Source organism: Drepanopeziza brunnea (assembly GCF_022702325.1).
Source record: "Drepanopeziza brunnea f. sp. 'multigermtubi' strain 214-2 chromosome Unknown ctg19, whole genome shotgun sequence".
NCBI lineage: Eukaryota > Fungi > Ascomycota > Leotiomycetes > Helotiales > Drepanopezizaceae > Drepanopeziza > Drepanopeziza brunnea.
Genome location: NW_027094082.1, coordinates 1,924,112 through 1,936,969, shown reverse-complemented (window position 1 = coordinate 1,936,969; position 12,858 = coordinate 1,924,112). Strand labels below are relative to the sequence as shown.

At 51.3% G+C, this 12,858-nt stretch overlaps 3 protein-coding genes across 3 annotated transcripts; 1 reads left to right on the top strand and 2 right to left on the bottom strand.

Moving 5' to 3' along the window:
• Nucleotides 1–1,154: 1,154 nt before the first annotated feature.
• L3040_009325 (uncharacterized protein) lies at nucleotides 1,155–4,301 on the bottom strand (the record flags this gene model as incomplete). The annotated part of the gene is made up of 3 exons (XM_066155931.1): nucleotides 1,155–2,860; nucleotides 2,911–3,724; nucleotides 3,786–4,301. 3 exons carry the CDS (start codon nucleotides 4,299–4,301, stop codon nucleotides 1,155–1,157), a joined length of 3,036 nt encoding a protein of 1,011 aa, XP_066010211.1.
• Nucleotides 4,302–5,005: 704 nt separating this feature from the next.
• L3040_009324 (uncharacterized protein) lies at nucleotides 5,006–5,836 on the top strand (the record flags this gene model as incomplete). The annotated part of the gene is made up of 4 exons (XM_007290299.2): nucleotides 5,006–5,032; nucleotides 5,098–5,220; nucleotides 5,285–5,546; nucleotides 5,637–5,836. 4 exons carry the CDS (start codon nucleotides 5,006–5,008, stop codon nucleotides 5,834–5,836), a joined length of 612 nt encoding a protein of 203 aa, XP_007290361.2.
• A 1,709-nt stretch (nucleotides 5,837–7,545) lies between these two features.
• L3040_009323 (uncharacterized protein) lies at nucleotides 7,546–9,360 on the bottom strand (the record flags this gene model as incomplete). Its single annotated transcript, XM_007290300.2, has 3 exons — nucleotides 7,546–8,502; nucleotides 8,557–9,191; nucleotides 9,261–9,360. The coding sequence occupies 3 exons, from the start codon at nucleotides 9,358–9,360 to the stop codon at nucleotides 7,546–7,548; spliced, it is 1,692 nt and encodes a 563-aa protein (XP_007290362.2).
• Nucleotides 9,361–12,858: the final 3,498 nt, after the last annotated feature.

Below are 12,858 nucleotides of genomic sequence, written 5' to 3'. Positions count from 1 at the left end.
ATTTTTCGTAATAAACTCAACATCAACACCTCCACTTCACCATGCCGATTCCTCTAAACTCGAGCTTTTCTCATCACCGAGGCTCCCCTCGCGAGTCGTCTTCTTAAATCTAAGCCTGCCACAAAAAAAAAAAAAAAAAAAAAAAACCTTACCAAGGAGCCTACTGCACAAGAGAAAAAAAGGCGCGCGCGCTGTTGACGATACTCCTTACCCCCCTTTTCGGCTTCTACGACCCCTTCAGCTTCCAAACGCCGAAAAACAAGCAAGAAAAAAAAAAAAAAAAAAAAAAACGGAAGTGTATGTGGCGCAATACGGATAATGTCGATACGATGCTTGAAGCTCTCTCGCAAGCGAAAGATGATGAGAAGGTGATGATGACGGGAGAAGGTGGCTTTAAAAAAGCACGGTTTGACACTTCGTTGCTCGGGCAAATAGTAATCCTTCAAAAACAGACGCTCGGGTTCGCTCTCTCTGTAAAAGGATGGAGAGGTGATCAGAATAAGCGGAAAAGAAAAGAAGGGGGGGATAGCTTGCCGCTTGAGCTTGCAACTTGGGAGTTGGAGCTTTTGGCTGCAACTTCGATCTGTATGGTGCAACTGCAGTTGCGAGGTCGGATGCACACCTTGCGAGATTTACGCGCACGGGCCATACAGATGTGGCTCGATTCTTGCATCTCGACGTGCGAGTTGGAGATGCAAGAATATTTTTTGTCGGTGCCACTTGGCTTGCATCTGCGAGCCAGACAGGCTCTAATTACATACAACCCGCTCACGCACTCAAACTCAACTCAACATGCAATCCAAAACCATCATCTCTCTATCTCTCAAATTCCCTAATCCCGAAATACCCTAGGGAGGTACTTTCCCATGCGAACAAGTAATTATAAGCAAAAAAAAAAAAGAAAGAGAGAGAGAGAGAGATATATATATATATATATATATAATATACAGCCATCTAATCACAGGCTCATCCAAGCCCTGCACACCTGGGAATAAATACAATACAAGACTATATCATACAAATGCCCAATCCTACAATCCGTATGCATACCATACATACCCCAGAATAAAACAAATTATACTCACTCTCTCTACCTACCTACTATACAACCAAATCGTCATGCGTCGTCGTCGACTCTCCATCTCACTTACACATCACACATCCCCATCTTCCAACACCCTCCTGGCAGCAGCAATAGCAGTCTCCGGGAGGCCAGCCAAGCGCGCAACCTTCAGCGCGTGGCTCCGTTTGTTGACGCCCTCTCTCAGCCGATGGATATACCGGAATCCCGCGCCCACCTCGTCCTCGTGCACATCCGTGCACCAAAACCCTACATCCTTCTTCATGCCTCCAGTCCCATCCGCTTTCCCCTCGTTCCTTTTCTCTTCCTCGCCCTCCCTTTCCACCCTCTCGGCCAATCCATGGAAATGCGTCGCAAAGAGCGTCCTGCACCCATTCACCTCCCACAGGTGCCGCAGTACCGCAAACGCCACCGCCTCTCCATCCCGCGGCGTCGTGCCCCGCCCAATCTCATCCATGACCACGAAGCTCCGCCGCGTCGCCCCCCGGAGAATCGCCGCCGTCTCGAGCATCTCCACCATGAACGTGCTCTGATCCCTATACAGGTCATCCGCGCTGCCCACGCGCGAGAACAGGCGGTCCACGATGCCGAGCTCCGCGTACGCGGCCGGCACGTAGGACCCGACCTGCGCCAGGATGGTGATGAGCGCATTCTGTCGCAGGAAGGTCGACTTCCCGGCCATGTTTGGCCCGGTGATGAGCCAGATCTTCTGCGGCGTGCCGACGAAGCAGTCGTTGGTTACGAATGTCCTGCCTTCGACTTCTAATCCACCTTCGACCGTGGGGTGCCGACCGCCGACGATCTTGTGCGAGGTGCCGAGATTGAGGATCGGTCTCGTCCAGCGCTTTTCAGACGCGAGGGTGGCGAAGGAACATGCAATGTCGAGTTCGTCGAGAACGGCCGCGTTCCGCCGGAGCTTGACGATATTGCAAATTGTTTGCGAGCGCAGAGCGTGGAAGACACTGGTTTCTTCGGCGCGGATGTGTGTTTTACATTGGTCTATTCGTTGGCCTAAGGCGGTCCACTCCGGGTGATGGAAAGAGCGTGTGCTTTTGCTGGAGCTGACGCTGCGGACTTCGCCGAAGTCGAGCTTCGTGTCTTTGCCTTTGATATGACAGATGTGGCCGAGGCCGGGGCGGAATTGCAGAGTGAGTGTTGTAGCGCCAAGACGGTGACAGAGGGATTCTGCTAGTGCTTGTTTTTCCGAAGTGAGGGAGACGATATCTTGGTGTAGGCGTGTGAGTGTCGGGCTGGCGGCGGGCTTCATGATCCATGGTTCGTTGTCCTCGGAATAGTATTCGCGGATGCTGGTGGACTTCCTCTTAGAGGATGCTGATTTGGGTAGGATGGAAGCGTCTGAAGGGGAGCCTTCTGCGTCGACAATTGATTTGGCGAGAGCTTGCATCGTTCCCGCTTCGCCATCCTCGAGGCGGTGCTGTTGCATGATTCCTTCTTCGTCTATTGCCTCCCGGATGCGCGTTGCGAGGGCGCTGGGTTCCATGAGGTCGATACGGCTGGTCATTCCTTGAATGCAGGCATCTTCCCATGTGTCTTCAGACAGTGTTGCCACGATATCTTGAGTTGCGTAGACGGTGCTTGCTAAAGCTAGGAGATCGTCTGGGTCGCCTCGACCAAATGCAAATTTCTGGAGCAGACGATGAGAGTCGTGACTTCGTTTGAGGAGCGTCGTGATGCGTTCGCGAAGAAGTTCGTTGTCTAACATGTGCTGGACGAGGTCCAGTCTAGAATTGATTACATTTAGCGAGGTTGACGGAGAGCCTGACATCTGTCTTAGCATTCGTGTCTTGACCTAATAGTGGAGAACCTACTTAGCCAGTTATCCAACAGCCTGGCACCGCCTTGAGTGACGGTTCGTCGAATCGTGTGCAACAGACTGCCCGTGCTGTTATCCTCCTTCATGGTCTTCTTGATCTCCAAAGCTCTCATAGTGTTCTTGTCAATACTCATCATGTCAAGCTGTCGAATTGGTGGCTGGAGCTTGACGTTCGAGCCCTGTAAGCGAGTCTCGACATATTGAAGCAGAGAACTTCCAGCAGCGACCTCCTCGGCTGTAAATTCGTCGATCTGCCCGATAGGGACAGACGATTCCAGCATTGGCTCCCAGTTGGCTAGTCCCATGAGATGTGACGGACTGGTGTAAGCGATCAGATGGTGATGATCATCAGCCAAGACTTGAAATATACCATGATCTTTCGATGCTTGGAGGTCCTCGTCCAGGACAATCTCCGATGGACTTATGCGAGCCAGAAGCGACGGCAGAGATGAAAGCGTTGTGTATTGGGTAAAAAAATGCCCAGTTGAAAGATCTAGCCAAGCAAGGCCGGTGGGCAGATCGGGGACGCGGTTCGCTTCAAGCGCATCATCGCGAGAGGGCTCCGAACCAGACGAGCCCGTGACATGGATAGCAAGAATATAGTTATTGGTAAACGGGTCCATGAAGTTCTCATCAATCAGCGTCCCAGGAGTGATGATACGGGTAACCTTCCGATCATGCATCAATCCTCCGGCTTTGACCTTGCCAGAAGCATCATTTGGGAACTCCTCTGCAATAGCAACGTACTTGCTTAAGTCTTTGACGAGGATTTTGAGATATCTTTCCAGTTGAAAAAATGGGAAGCCCGCCTACAGTCTCGCGCATCAGCAATACGTCTTACGGCAGGGGAGCCCGAGGGGCTCCACGTACCATGGGGACCACCGGCGCACCAGGTCTCGTCGGTCTCCGGGCACACTTTATATTCAACAGAGGGGCAAATTTCTCGGCATGTTCAAAGTACAACTCGTAGAAGCCGCCGACACGGGTAAGTAGGACACAATTTTCAAATTTCCGCATGTTGGCCCGGGCCTGCTGGACCACGGTGGAGTATATTGGAGGGGCATCTTTCTCCAGCTGCAGTGGCTCCAGCGGAATGACACCCTGGGGAAGCTCATGCGGGTCGGGCAAACCAGCTTGAGGGAGGTCATCCAGCTTGAAAGTTGCTTTGGTCTTCTTCCCTCTATGACTACTCGGGACTCGCCAGGGACTCTGGGGATGCTTGGGCTGGACCGAAGCTAGACGTGTGGGCGGTCGGAGTGGTGGTGGGATCCCGGGTGGGATCTGGTGATGGTGGTGATGGTGGTGATGGAGACATCGGGTTGGTGGTGGGAGAAGGGAGAGACGAGGTGCAATGGCACGGAGGGAGATGGGGGATGGACTGGGCATGAGGCATGAGGCATGCTTTTTGGGTGGGGTTGGGTTGGGTTGGTCAGCCTGGATGTGGAAGTGGAATTTCCGCTCAACGTGACTTTTTTTTTTTTTTTTTGGTGGCCTGTCACGGCCTCACGTGAGTGCTCGGGGAGCCGGGAAAGAGGGGCAGGGCAGAGGCGGGCAGAGGCGGGCAGCGGCAGGGCGGGGCAGCTAGCCGGATGGAGCACTTCGTATCCTGTTTCCGTACAGATACTTATTGATTAGGTAAGTAGATGGGCCAGATTATCTATCGGACTGCTTAGATAAGGTAGCTTAGCTTTTATTGATTATTGATTAGCAGGCTAGCACTGCAAGCAAAACGCTTAGCTGAGGATCTGTCAGCCGGCATCCGTCGGTTGATTGGCCAATTGAGTTCCAGCCCCGACCCAATACGAATGATGCGATGCAGGGGAGGTGAGGGGTGAGAGAGGTGGGGGGAGGGGGAGGAGGTGGGGGGTGAGAGGGAGGGGCAGCTTGGGGGAGCTGAGCTTGGAACAGATATATAAAGACCTGTCCGTCTCGTCCTTCTGCTCTGTTCTCTTCTACTTCTCCCTTCATACATCAACACATCCATTGCATCCATCCATATACATCCATACCTCCATACCTCCATACCTCCATACCTCCATACCTCCATACCTCCCACACATCCCACACATCCCACTCCTCCCCATCTCACCATGGCTCCTAAAGTCGCAATCGTCTTTGTGAGTTGACCCTCCACCTCTCTCTCCAAGGACAAGAGTGTCTTCTGACTCTGGCTCGCACCCAGTACTCCATGTACGGCCACATCAAGGCCCTCGCCGAAGCCGAGAAGGCTGGCCTGTCCAAGGCCGGCATCGAGGCCGACATCTTCCAAGTCGCCGAGACGCTGCCCGAAGAAGTTCTCACCAAGGTACCCCCGTCCTCCTCCTTCTCCTCCCCCGCCTTACATATCCCCAATCCCTAACCCCGACCAGATGCACGCTCCTCCCAAGTCTGAGTACCCCGTCATCACCCCCGAGATCCTCGCGACCTACGATGCCTTCCTCTTCGGCATCCCGACCCGATACGGCAACTTCCCCGCCCAGTGGAAGTCCTTCTGGGACGCCACCGGCGGCCTGTGGGCAAGCGGTGGTCTCTGGGGCAAGTATGCCGGCGTCTTCATCTCCTCCGCGTCTCCTGGCGGTGGACAGGAGAGCACTGCCATCGCGACCCTCTCCACCTTCACCCACCACGGCAGTAAGTCTTCCTTGCCCTCGTGTCGGCTACCCTCTCCCCCGGTCTACCACCTAGCCTCAACCCCGAACGCTAACCCCTTCTCCCATGCAGTCATCTACGTTCCTCTCGGCTACAAGCACAGCTTCGGCCAGCTCACCAACATCTCGGAAGTCCGGGGCGGGTCGCCCTGGGGAGCCGGCACCTTCGCGGGTGGCGACGGTATGCGTTCCCCCTCCGCCCTCGAGCTGGAGGTCGCTACCATCCAGGGCCAGCAGTTCGGCGAGACCATCAAGAAAGTCAGCTTCGCGTGACTAGATGGACCCAAGGCCGCGGAAGCTGCAACCGGAAACAGCAACGGAGACGCAGCAGCAGCAGCGACGACGACATCACCTAATCAAAATACCCAGGCGAGCGCGAACCCCAGTGCGAATCAGGAGATATCTACAGTGGAGGAGGGCAAAGACAAAGAGGGTCCCTGCAGCTTGCCTTCCAAATGCACCATCTCGTAATGGTCGTGCTGTCATGGGCTCTCCTTCTTCTTCTTCTTGTTCTTTCTGATTCACCTACCTTACTTTCTTTCCCCTAGACTTCAGTAAATAAAATAAAACAAGACGTAAAATTGAAGAACGAACCTCAGAAGCAAGATGGTGTCTCCCTTTTTTTTTTTTTTTTTTTTTTTTTTTTTTTTGGGTACTTGGTACTTGGTCTTCGTAGACATGAACAAAAAATAACACGCGAGCGAAAGAAGAAAGAACAACTTTGACTCGAGTCCAGCCTCAGCCTCAGCCTCAGCCGGCGAGAACATCCCATGACCGTAACCGAGCCAGGAGAAGTGATTATCTGCACCTCACACAACCAGCACGGCATCTGACATTCATTCTCATTCTCATTGCCAGCTGCGAAAGGAGAGAGACGGCCCATCTGTCTGTCTATCTATCTGTCTGTCTATCTAACAATCTTACACTCCCTACACTGCAAGGCCCAATCTATCAAGTAAAGATAGGTAAGTAGGTAGGTACCTAGTTACCTACTCAGTTAAAATGTTTACGTTTACACTCAAAGGGAGACCCCGTGCTACACTACACCCTTCAACGCCTCGAAAGGCTGTCTGTCTGTCGGTAAGTGACAGGATTTTTTTTTTTTTTTTTTTTTTTTAAAAAAGACCTCTGGTCAGATTGGACTACCTACCTAGCTATATTACCATTACCATGGATGCTACTCTCCCAGAGCCGAGAGTCCTCAGCAGCGATCTGCTTGCCTAAAAAGTTATTCTCCCCACCCGCCGCCATCCCTGCTGGCCAGCCACACTTCACGTACCGTAGTACCTACCGGTATTCAGAATAGGGCCCTAATAGGTACTACGAATTAGGAGGAGCGGTAGACTTCTTGGAGCTTGGCTCAAATTTTTTTTTTTTTTTTTTTTTTTTTTTTTTTTTTTCTTCTCTGACAGCTGGCTTCTCCTTAAAGCATGCTGCTACACGACCGGTAATTGGTAGCTGCTTCCAAGAAGAAGTTGGCGAGCCAGCTGTCATCGCATCAATCAGAGCGCGAGGGCGCCTGGCAGCCAGAACTCACTTGTTTTCACCTTTCCTTTCCTTTTCCAAGCATTCGAGTTGGAAGATGAAAGAGACCTTTACTTTACCTACGGGGGTACCTAGGAAAGAGAGAGAGAGAGAGAGAGAGAGAAAGGGTGAATGGAGAATTGGAAATCGCGTAACATGATGATACATGATACATATATATATCAACATGAGAATTTCAATGTGAACTAGACCAGCCGGTCCGAACCGAACCGAACCGAACCGAGAACCAGAACCAGAACCAGAACCAGAACCAAGCAGGAACATTTCAAAGTTCTCTATGCATCATTTTCATCATTTCAGCTGATATCTAACGACATCGGTTCTTGTGTCCAACCCAGCCCAGCCCAGCCACACCCATCTGCCCGCCTGCCCGCCCACTCGCCCACTCGCCCTTTCAATAGCCAGCCGGTGCACACACCCGCCAATGGATTCCACTTTTACAGCTTCGCCTTTGCGCCCATCTTCTTCTTCTCCTCCTCCTCCTCCTCCTCCTCCTCAGCAGCAGCCTGCGCCTTCAACACCCTCCTCAGTATCTTACCACTCACGCTCTTCGGAATCTCATCGACAAACCGCACGCCGCCCCTCAGCTTCTTGTGCCCAGCCACCCGCTGCGCCAACCAGCCCACAATCTCCCGCTCCTTCTCCTTGCCCCTCTCGACGCCTCGCTTCGGCACCACGTACGCCCGCGGCACCTCCGTGGCCTGCTCGCGGTCCTCGACGCCGATGACGGCCACGTCATCAATGTCCGGGTGGCCGATGAGGTAGCCCTCGAGCTCTGCCGGCGGGACCTGGAAGCCCTTGTACTTGATGAGCTCCTTGATGCGGTCCGTGATGTAGAAGTTGCCGTCCTTGTCCTGGTAGCCGACGTCCCCTGTCTTGAAGTAACCGTCGGCCGTCAGGGCGTTTTGAGTGCCGGCTGCGTTGTTCAGATAGCCGAGGAAGATGTTCGGACCCTTGATCCAGAGCTCGCCTGTTTGGCCGGCCGGCACCTCCCTCTCGTCCTCAGACATGTACTTCGCCGTCTGGTTGGGCAGCAGCTTGCCGACGCTGCCGATGGTCTTGTCCCATTGCTCCCAAGGTTGCGCGTGCGTCGTGGGGCTCGTCTCGCTGAGGCCGTAGCCTTGCTTGATGGGGATTTTGAGGCGCTTGTATACGGCGTTTACGAGATCTCTGGTCAGAGGAGCTGCGCCGGAGTTCATCATCCGGATGGAGGACAGGTCGTATTTGTCGATGACCGGCGATTTCGCCATGAGCAGAATCACGGGAGGCACGATGTAGATCATTGTGATAGCGTGGCTCTGGATGTGGCTGCAAAACTTCTCGAGCTCGAACTTTGGCATCACGATCAGTTGGAGGCCGCCGTAGATCGATTGGTGGATGAGACAGGTCAGGCCCTGAGGGAGTAGATGTCAGTATCCACTTGAAGACCCAGAGGACTAGAAACGTACGTAGATGTGGAAGAAGGGGAGGAAGGCCAATATCTTGTCGCCTTCTTTCTTCGGCCCCCCGTTCCATGTCAAGTTCCCGGCTTCGCCAGCAGTTAACATCAAGGTGTTCGCCACAATGTTGGAGTGGCTCAACATGACGCCCTTGGGATGCCCAGTAGTGCCAGAACTGTAGACCAGGAACGCTAGATCCTTCTTCGGATCAATATTTGCCTTCCTGTATCTGCTCGTTCCGGCAAGGTTCCTGATACCTGTGAAGTGCTTGAACTTCATCGTCTCGTCCCTCTCGTCCCCGATCAAGATAATTCGATCCTCATCGATTCCGACCTTCTTGCATGCTTCCAGCGCCGTCTTCAGGAACGGCTTCTGTGTCGCCAATGCCTTCGCTCCCGAGTCCTTCAATTGAAATGCCAGTTCATCTACAGTATATCCAGGGTTCGCAGGAGAGATGATTCCTCCAGCCCAATGTGTACCCCATATTAATGCAGGCGTGTCGATGCAATTGGGCGTGTATACTGCCAGCACATCGCCTTTCTTCCACTCCCAGACTGCCCTCAAGCCCTTGCCAAACTCAAGAGCCGTACTACGGACCTGTCCAAAAGTATACGACCGATTCGCATCGGGGTCAACATAGATCACTGCAACCCGAATTCATCAGCCCTTCTTTCCCCTCTAACCACCTAGTAATCCTAGCCGCAGAATCCTACCTTTGTCGTCAGGAAACGGTCGGTCCTTTCTCTCGAACAAGAAGGTCCACAGATCCACATCTGGGACATCGATCAGGGGGTATGCGGAGTGGGTAGGCATTGTCTTAGCTTGATCCCGATGAGCAGGAGGAAGACCCAGATGTTGAAGTCCGGGGGCCCAAGGGACTTATAGGGGCAGTATATACGCGACGGTGCTGGAGACGAGGATGCCGGATAGGACGTTGACGGCTTTACCCATGACGGGTCTCTGTCGCGGGGTATGACGCCCTTTATTTGGAATATGGTTGGGGACCCGGCGTAGTTGGGGTTACCGATCCGAGCAATTGCGGAGACCGAGACTCGGTGGTTTTCTGTCTTGGCCCGAGCCCAGGGGATCGTGTCACGTGGACCGGCTCCAAGATACTTGGTTATAACGTGTATAACATTTCGCAACAAAGGGAAAAAGAAGAATGATCGGATTAAATGGGATATCTTTGTAATATTACTATTATTTTTACTATTTTACTATTTTTTCACATGATGGAAGACATACGGTGTTTTTCAGGGGCTTTACCGAACGGCGTCTCGTAGCCGAGCTAATAGACCGAAAGGATGAAAGGAGGCCCACCGAATCGAGCCGACGATTACCTATTCTTCTACTTACAAGGACGGAGTAAGGATCTCACTTAAAGATGCAACGCTAATACTTGCTCATAGAGAAATGCCATACAGATCGACGCACTGCCTGTATTGGCAGGTTTTGACTTCTACAATTAATCGGTGAAGATAGTAGTAGTTGTACTACGTATGTTAATTGTGGCTCCAGCATGGTTTCGAGATCAATTGGCCCTCTGCGCAGTCAACGCACTGATCAATCAAGAAAGAAAGATTAAACGTTATTGGCAGACCCGCACACCGTCTCTTCCGTCTGAAGATTTCTACGTGCTGTATTTACGGTTGAACTAGGTAATATATCTAATTTTCGGCTTTGCCTATGTTCGTGCTAACCCTCCAAGCCTCTCTAGCATCACAAGGACGAATTCCACTTACCGAATTTTGCGGGTAGAGCTGAGGCGAGGATAATAGCAGGGCTGCTCATACGGAGGTAGACACTCTCTTCCGCAATGAGCTGATGGTCGGCTAACTGCTTGCTATTTCGTGGGGAGTATCGGATGTTTTGGCTCGGTAATGAGATGGTGCACAGGGAGCTTGGTTGGGACCTGATGAATGAATTCCACTACCAATACTAAACCCCGCCCGCGGGCCGCCTCCCACTCTACGGAGAAAAAAAATCAAGCCAGACTACTACGTAGTACGTACTAGTAGTACTTAGTAGTATTACTACTACGTAGTACTTTTGGCGCTCTAAATCGTACCGCGGTAGTTTCCGAATGGCTGGCTCAAGGCCTTGTCAACTCCACTGCACAGACCAGCTTCTGAATCGTTGTACAGCGTAAGTAAGTTAATTATTGGGTTAAAGCCCGGATAAAAGTCCTTGCAAAATTATACTTTCACTCTGCATGGAGGTACAGCGGCTAAGCGTTGTAACTCTCGGCGCCTCATAACCACTTTTCTTAACTTAATTGGCCAATGTCAAAATAAGGTTCTTCAACGTTCCGGTGCTGACGGTCACGTTATTGCTCAATTCGGTTCAGGATAGTGGCTCGGGAGCGGCGAGGGTCACAAGACTTAACCGCTGTATCTCCGTACATTGTCTTTCCTCTTGATGACGTCGGTAGAACGGTTCAGATCGTTAGCGGTGTCGGCTACGGCATGCGGCCATACCAATAGCAATGCACATTCTTTTCCACACGCAAGACTCGATGCCAATAAATGTGCCTCAAACACACTCTTTTCATGGTGCTAACCGACAAGTAGACGGCTTCTGCGATGTTCGCTAGTGATGTCTTCATCCTGGACTATGCAACAACATACTAGGAAATTCCCACTTCGTCGTTGCATTGGCATAGAGAAGGGAAACAACGGAATCTGTCTGCAAAGTGTTGAGTTTACTTTTCAGATCGCGCATATCCCAAGTCGAAATAGACGTCATTGATCTTTTGAGGGCATAGAGCTGCTGAGCTATGATAATATATACAACGTAGCACAAGAGCCCATCATTCAGGCGCGTGCTCAAATCGGCACAAGGAGAATCCGTGAAGCGGCTACGAGCATATTCGCAGATAGCCAAGACTCGATGACGATGTATCTTGGAACTTGAAATTCTGAAAACGGTTAAGAAAAGTTGCTTATTGCAATATCCAAACGTGTGCTGCATTCTTGGACCCCATCAGGGTTATGACTGCTAGCCTACTATATCATAATAAAAATATATCTATGAAAAACCAGGGGATTTGGAGATCCACAGCAGGTGGAAAACGACCTGATTTTGAATTTGTACTTTAAGGACGCTACCTCAATCCGTACAGTACTGGCCCGACAGGTTGGAACACTGTATTGCAAAACGTCTTCAATCCTTAATCTGCGGAACAAGCCTAGCAGCGCGCTACTGCACGGTGGCACGAGCCAAAGCATAGCGACAATCTACCCTTGCTCCCCTTGGGGCTCTGCACTGCGCACTGCAAGAGACCCGCCACGAGCAAATAACAAGACCTGGCGTCGTCAACATCAAAAAGGTACTACGTACTTATGGTCGGTCCTCTATCAATTATGCAACTAGTAGCCTACTTAAGCGTATTTATCAACAGCATTATCGAATCCGTTGCAAAGGTCAAACAAAGGCTTTAGCCGATACTGCAGTGAGAAGTAGATACAGGTAAGTAGTATTGCGGGGAAAAAATATGGAACAAGGGCAATGAATGCTACAGTACAGTACAGTAGAGCTGGTTGCACGGACAATCACAACTCCACTTTATCCAACCTAAGCGCTAGGAAGGCGGGTAATACTCCGCGACGTGATGTTCAATGCATTCATTGCTTCGTCAATACCCCCAGAGCGTTGCCAAGCCAATAAAAAATACCGGGCTCTGACCCAGCCCCCGAATTCGCTTAACTCAATGGTTCGAAGTCTTGACAAAAGCGAATCTAAGAATGGGTTCCTTACCGTTCGAGGAATCTCAATAAGTATCATTTTCTCAGATTATTGCAGACACCAAGCCATAAGATGGTGAGGCTGCCTATGAAGTCAAAATATGCAAGTGTGCTAAGACTTAAGCGAGCCTACTCCGTATGCAGGAGATAGATGGCTTTGCCACCTCAGGTTTCAGATTAGCGGCCTAGGCGATCGATATTGAAAGGCTCGTGGAGACCGTTTCCACATCCTCGAATTGTGGACAACTTCTATCAGAACTCGCAAATCTGTACTCTATGTATGACCCAGGCTCTCGAGTAAGGATGTGACTGACTAGCCCACGAACATACCAGCCATCGCTCATACAACCAACTTCGACTGTTGATATCGTCAATCGAGGCGTTCGTGAATATTTCGGTTATTTTGATGTAGTAATGGACCTGCTCTGATAGGCTTGTTGACTTCAAGGCCTATTCGAGGGACATTTTCCACCATTCTGAGTATCTCTTCGGTGGAAACAAATCATTCTATCCACTGCAATCTCCTTTTCCCCTCAGAGGCTGGTGAGAATCCATGTGCACTTTGTTG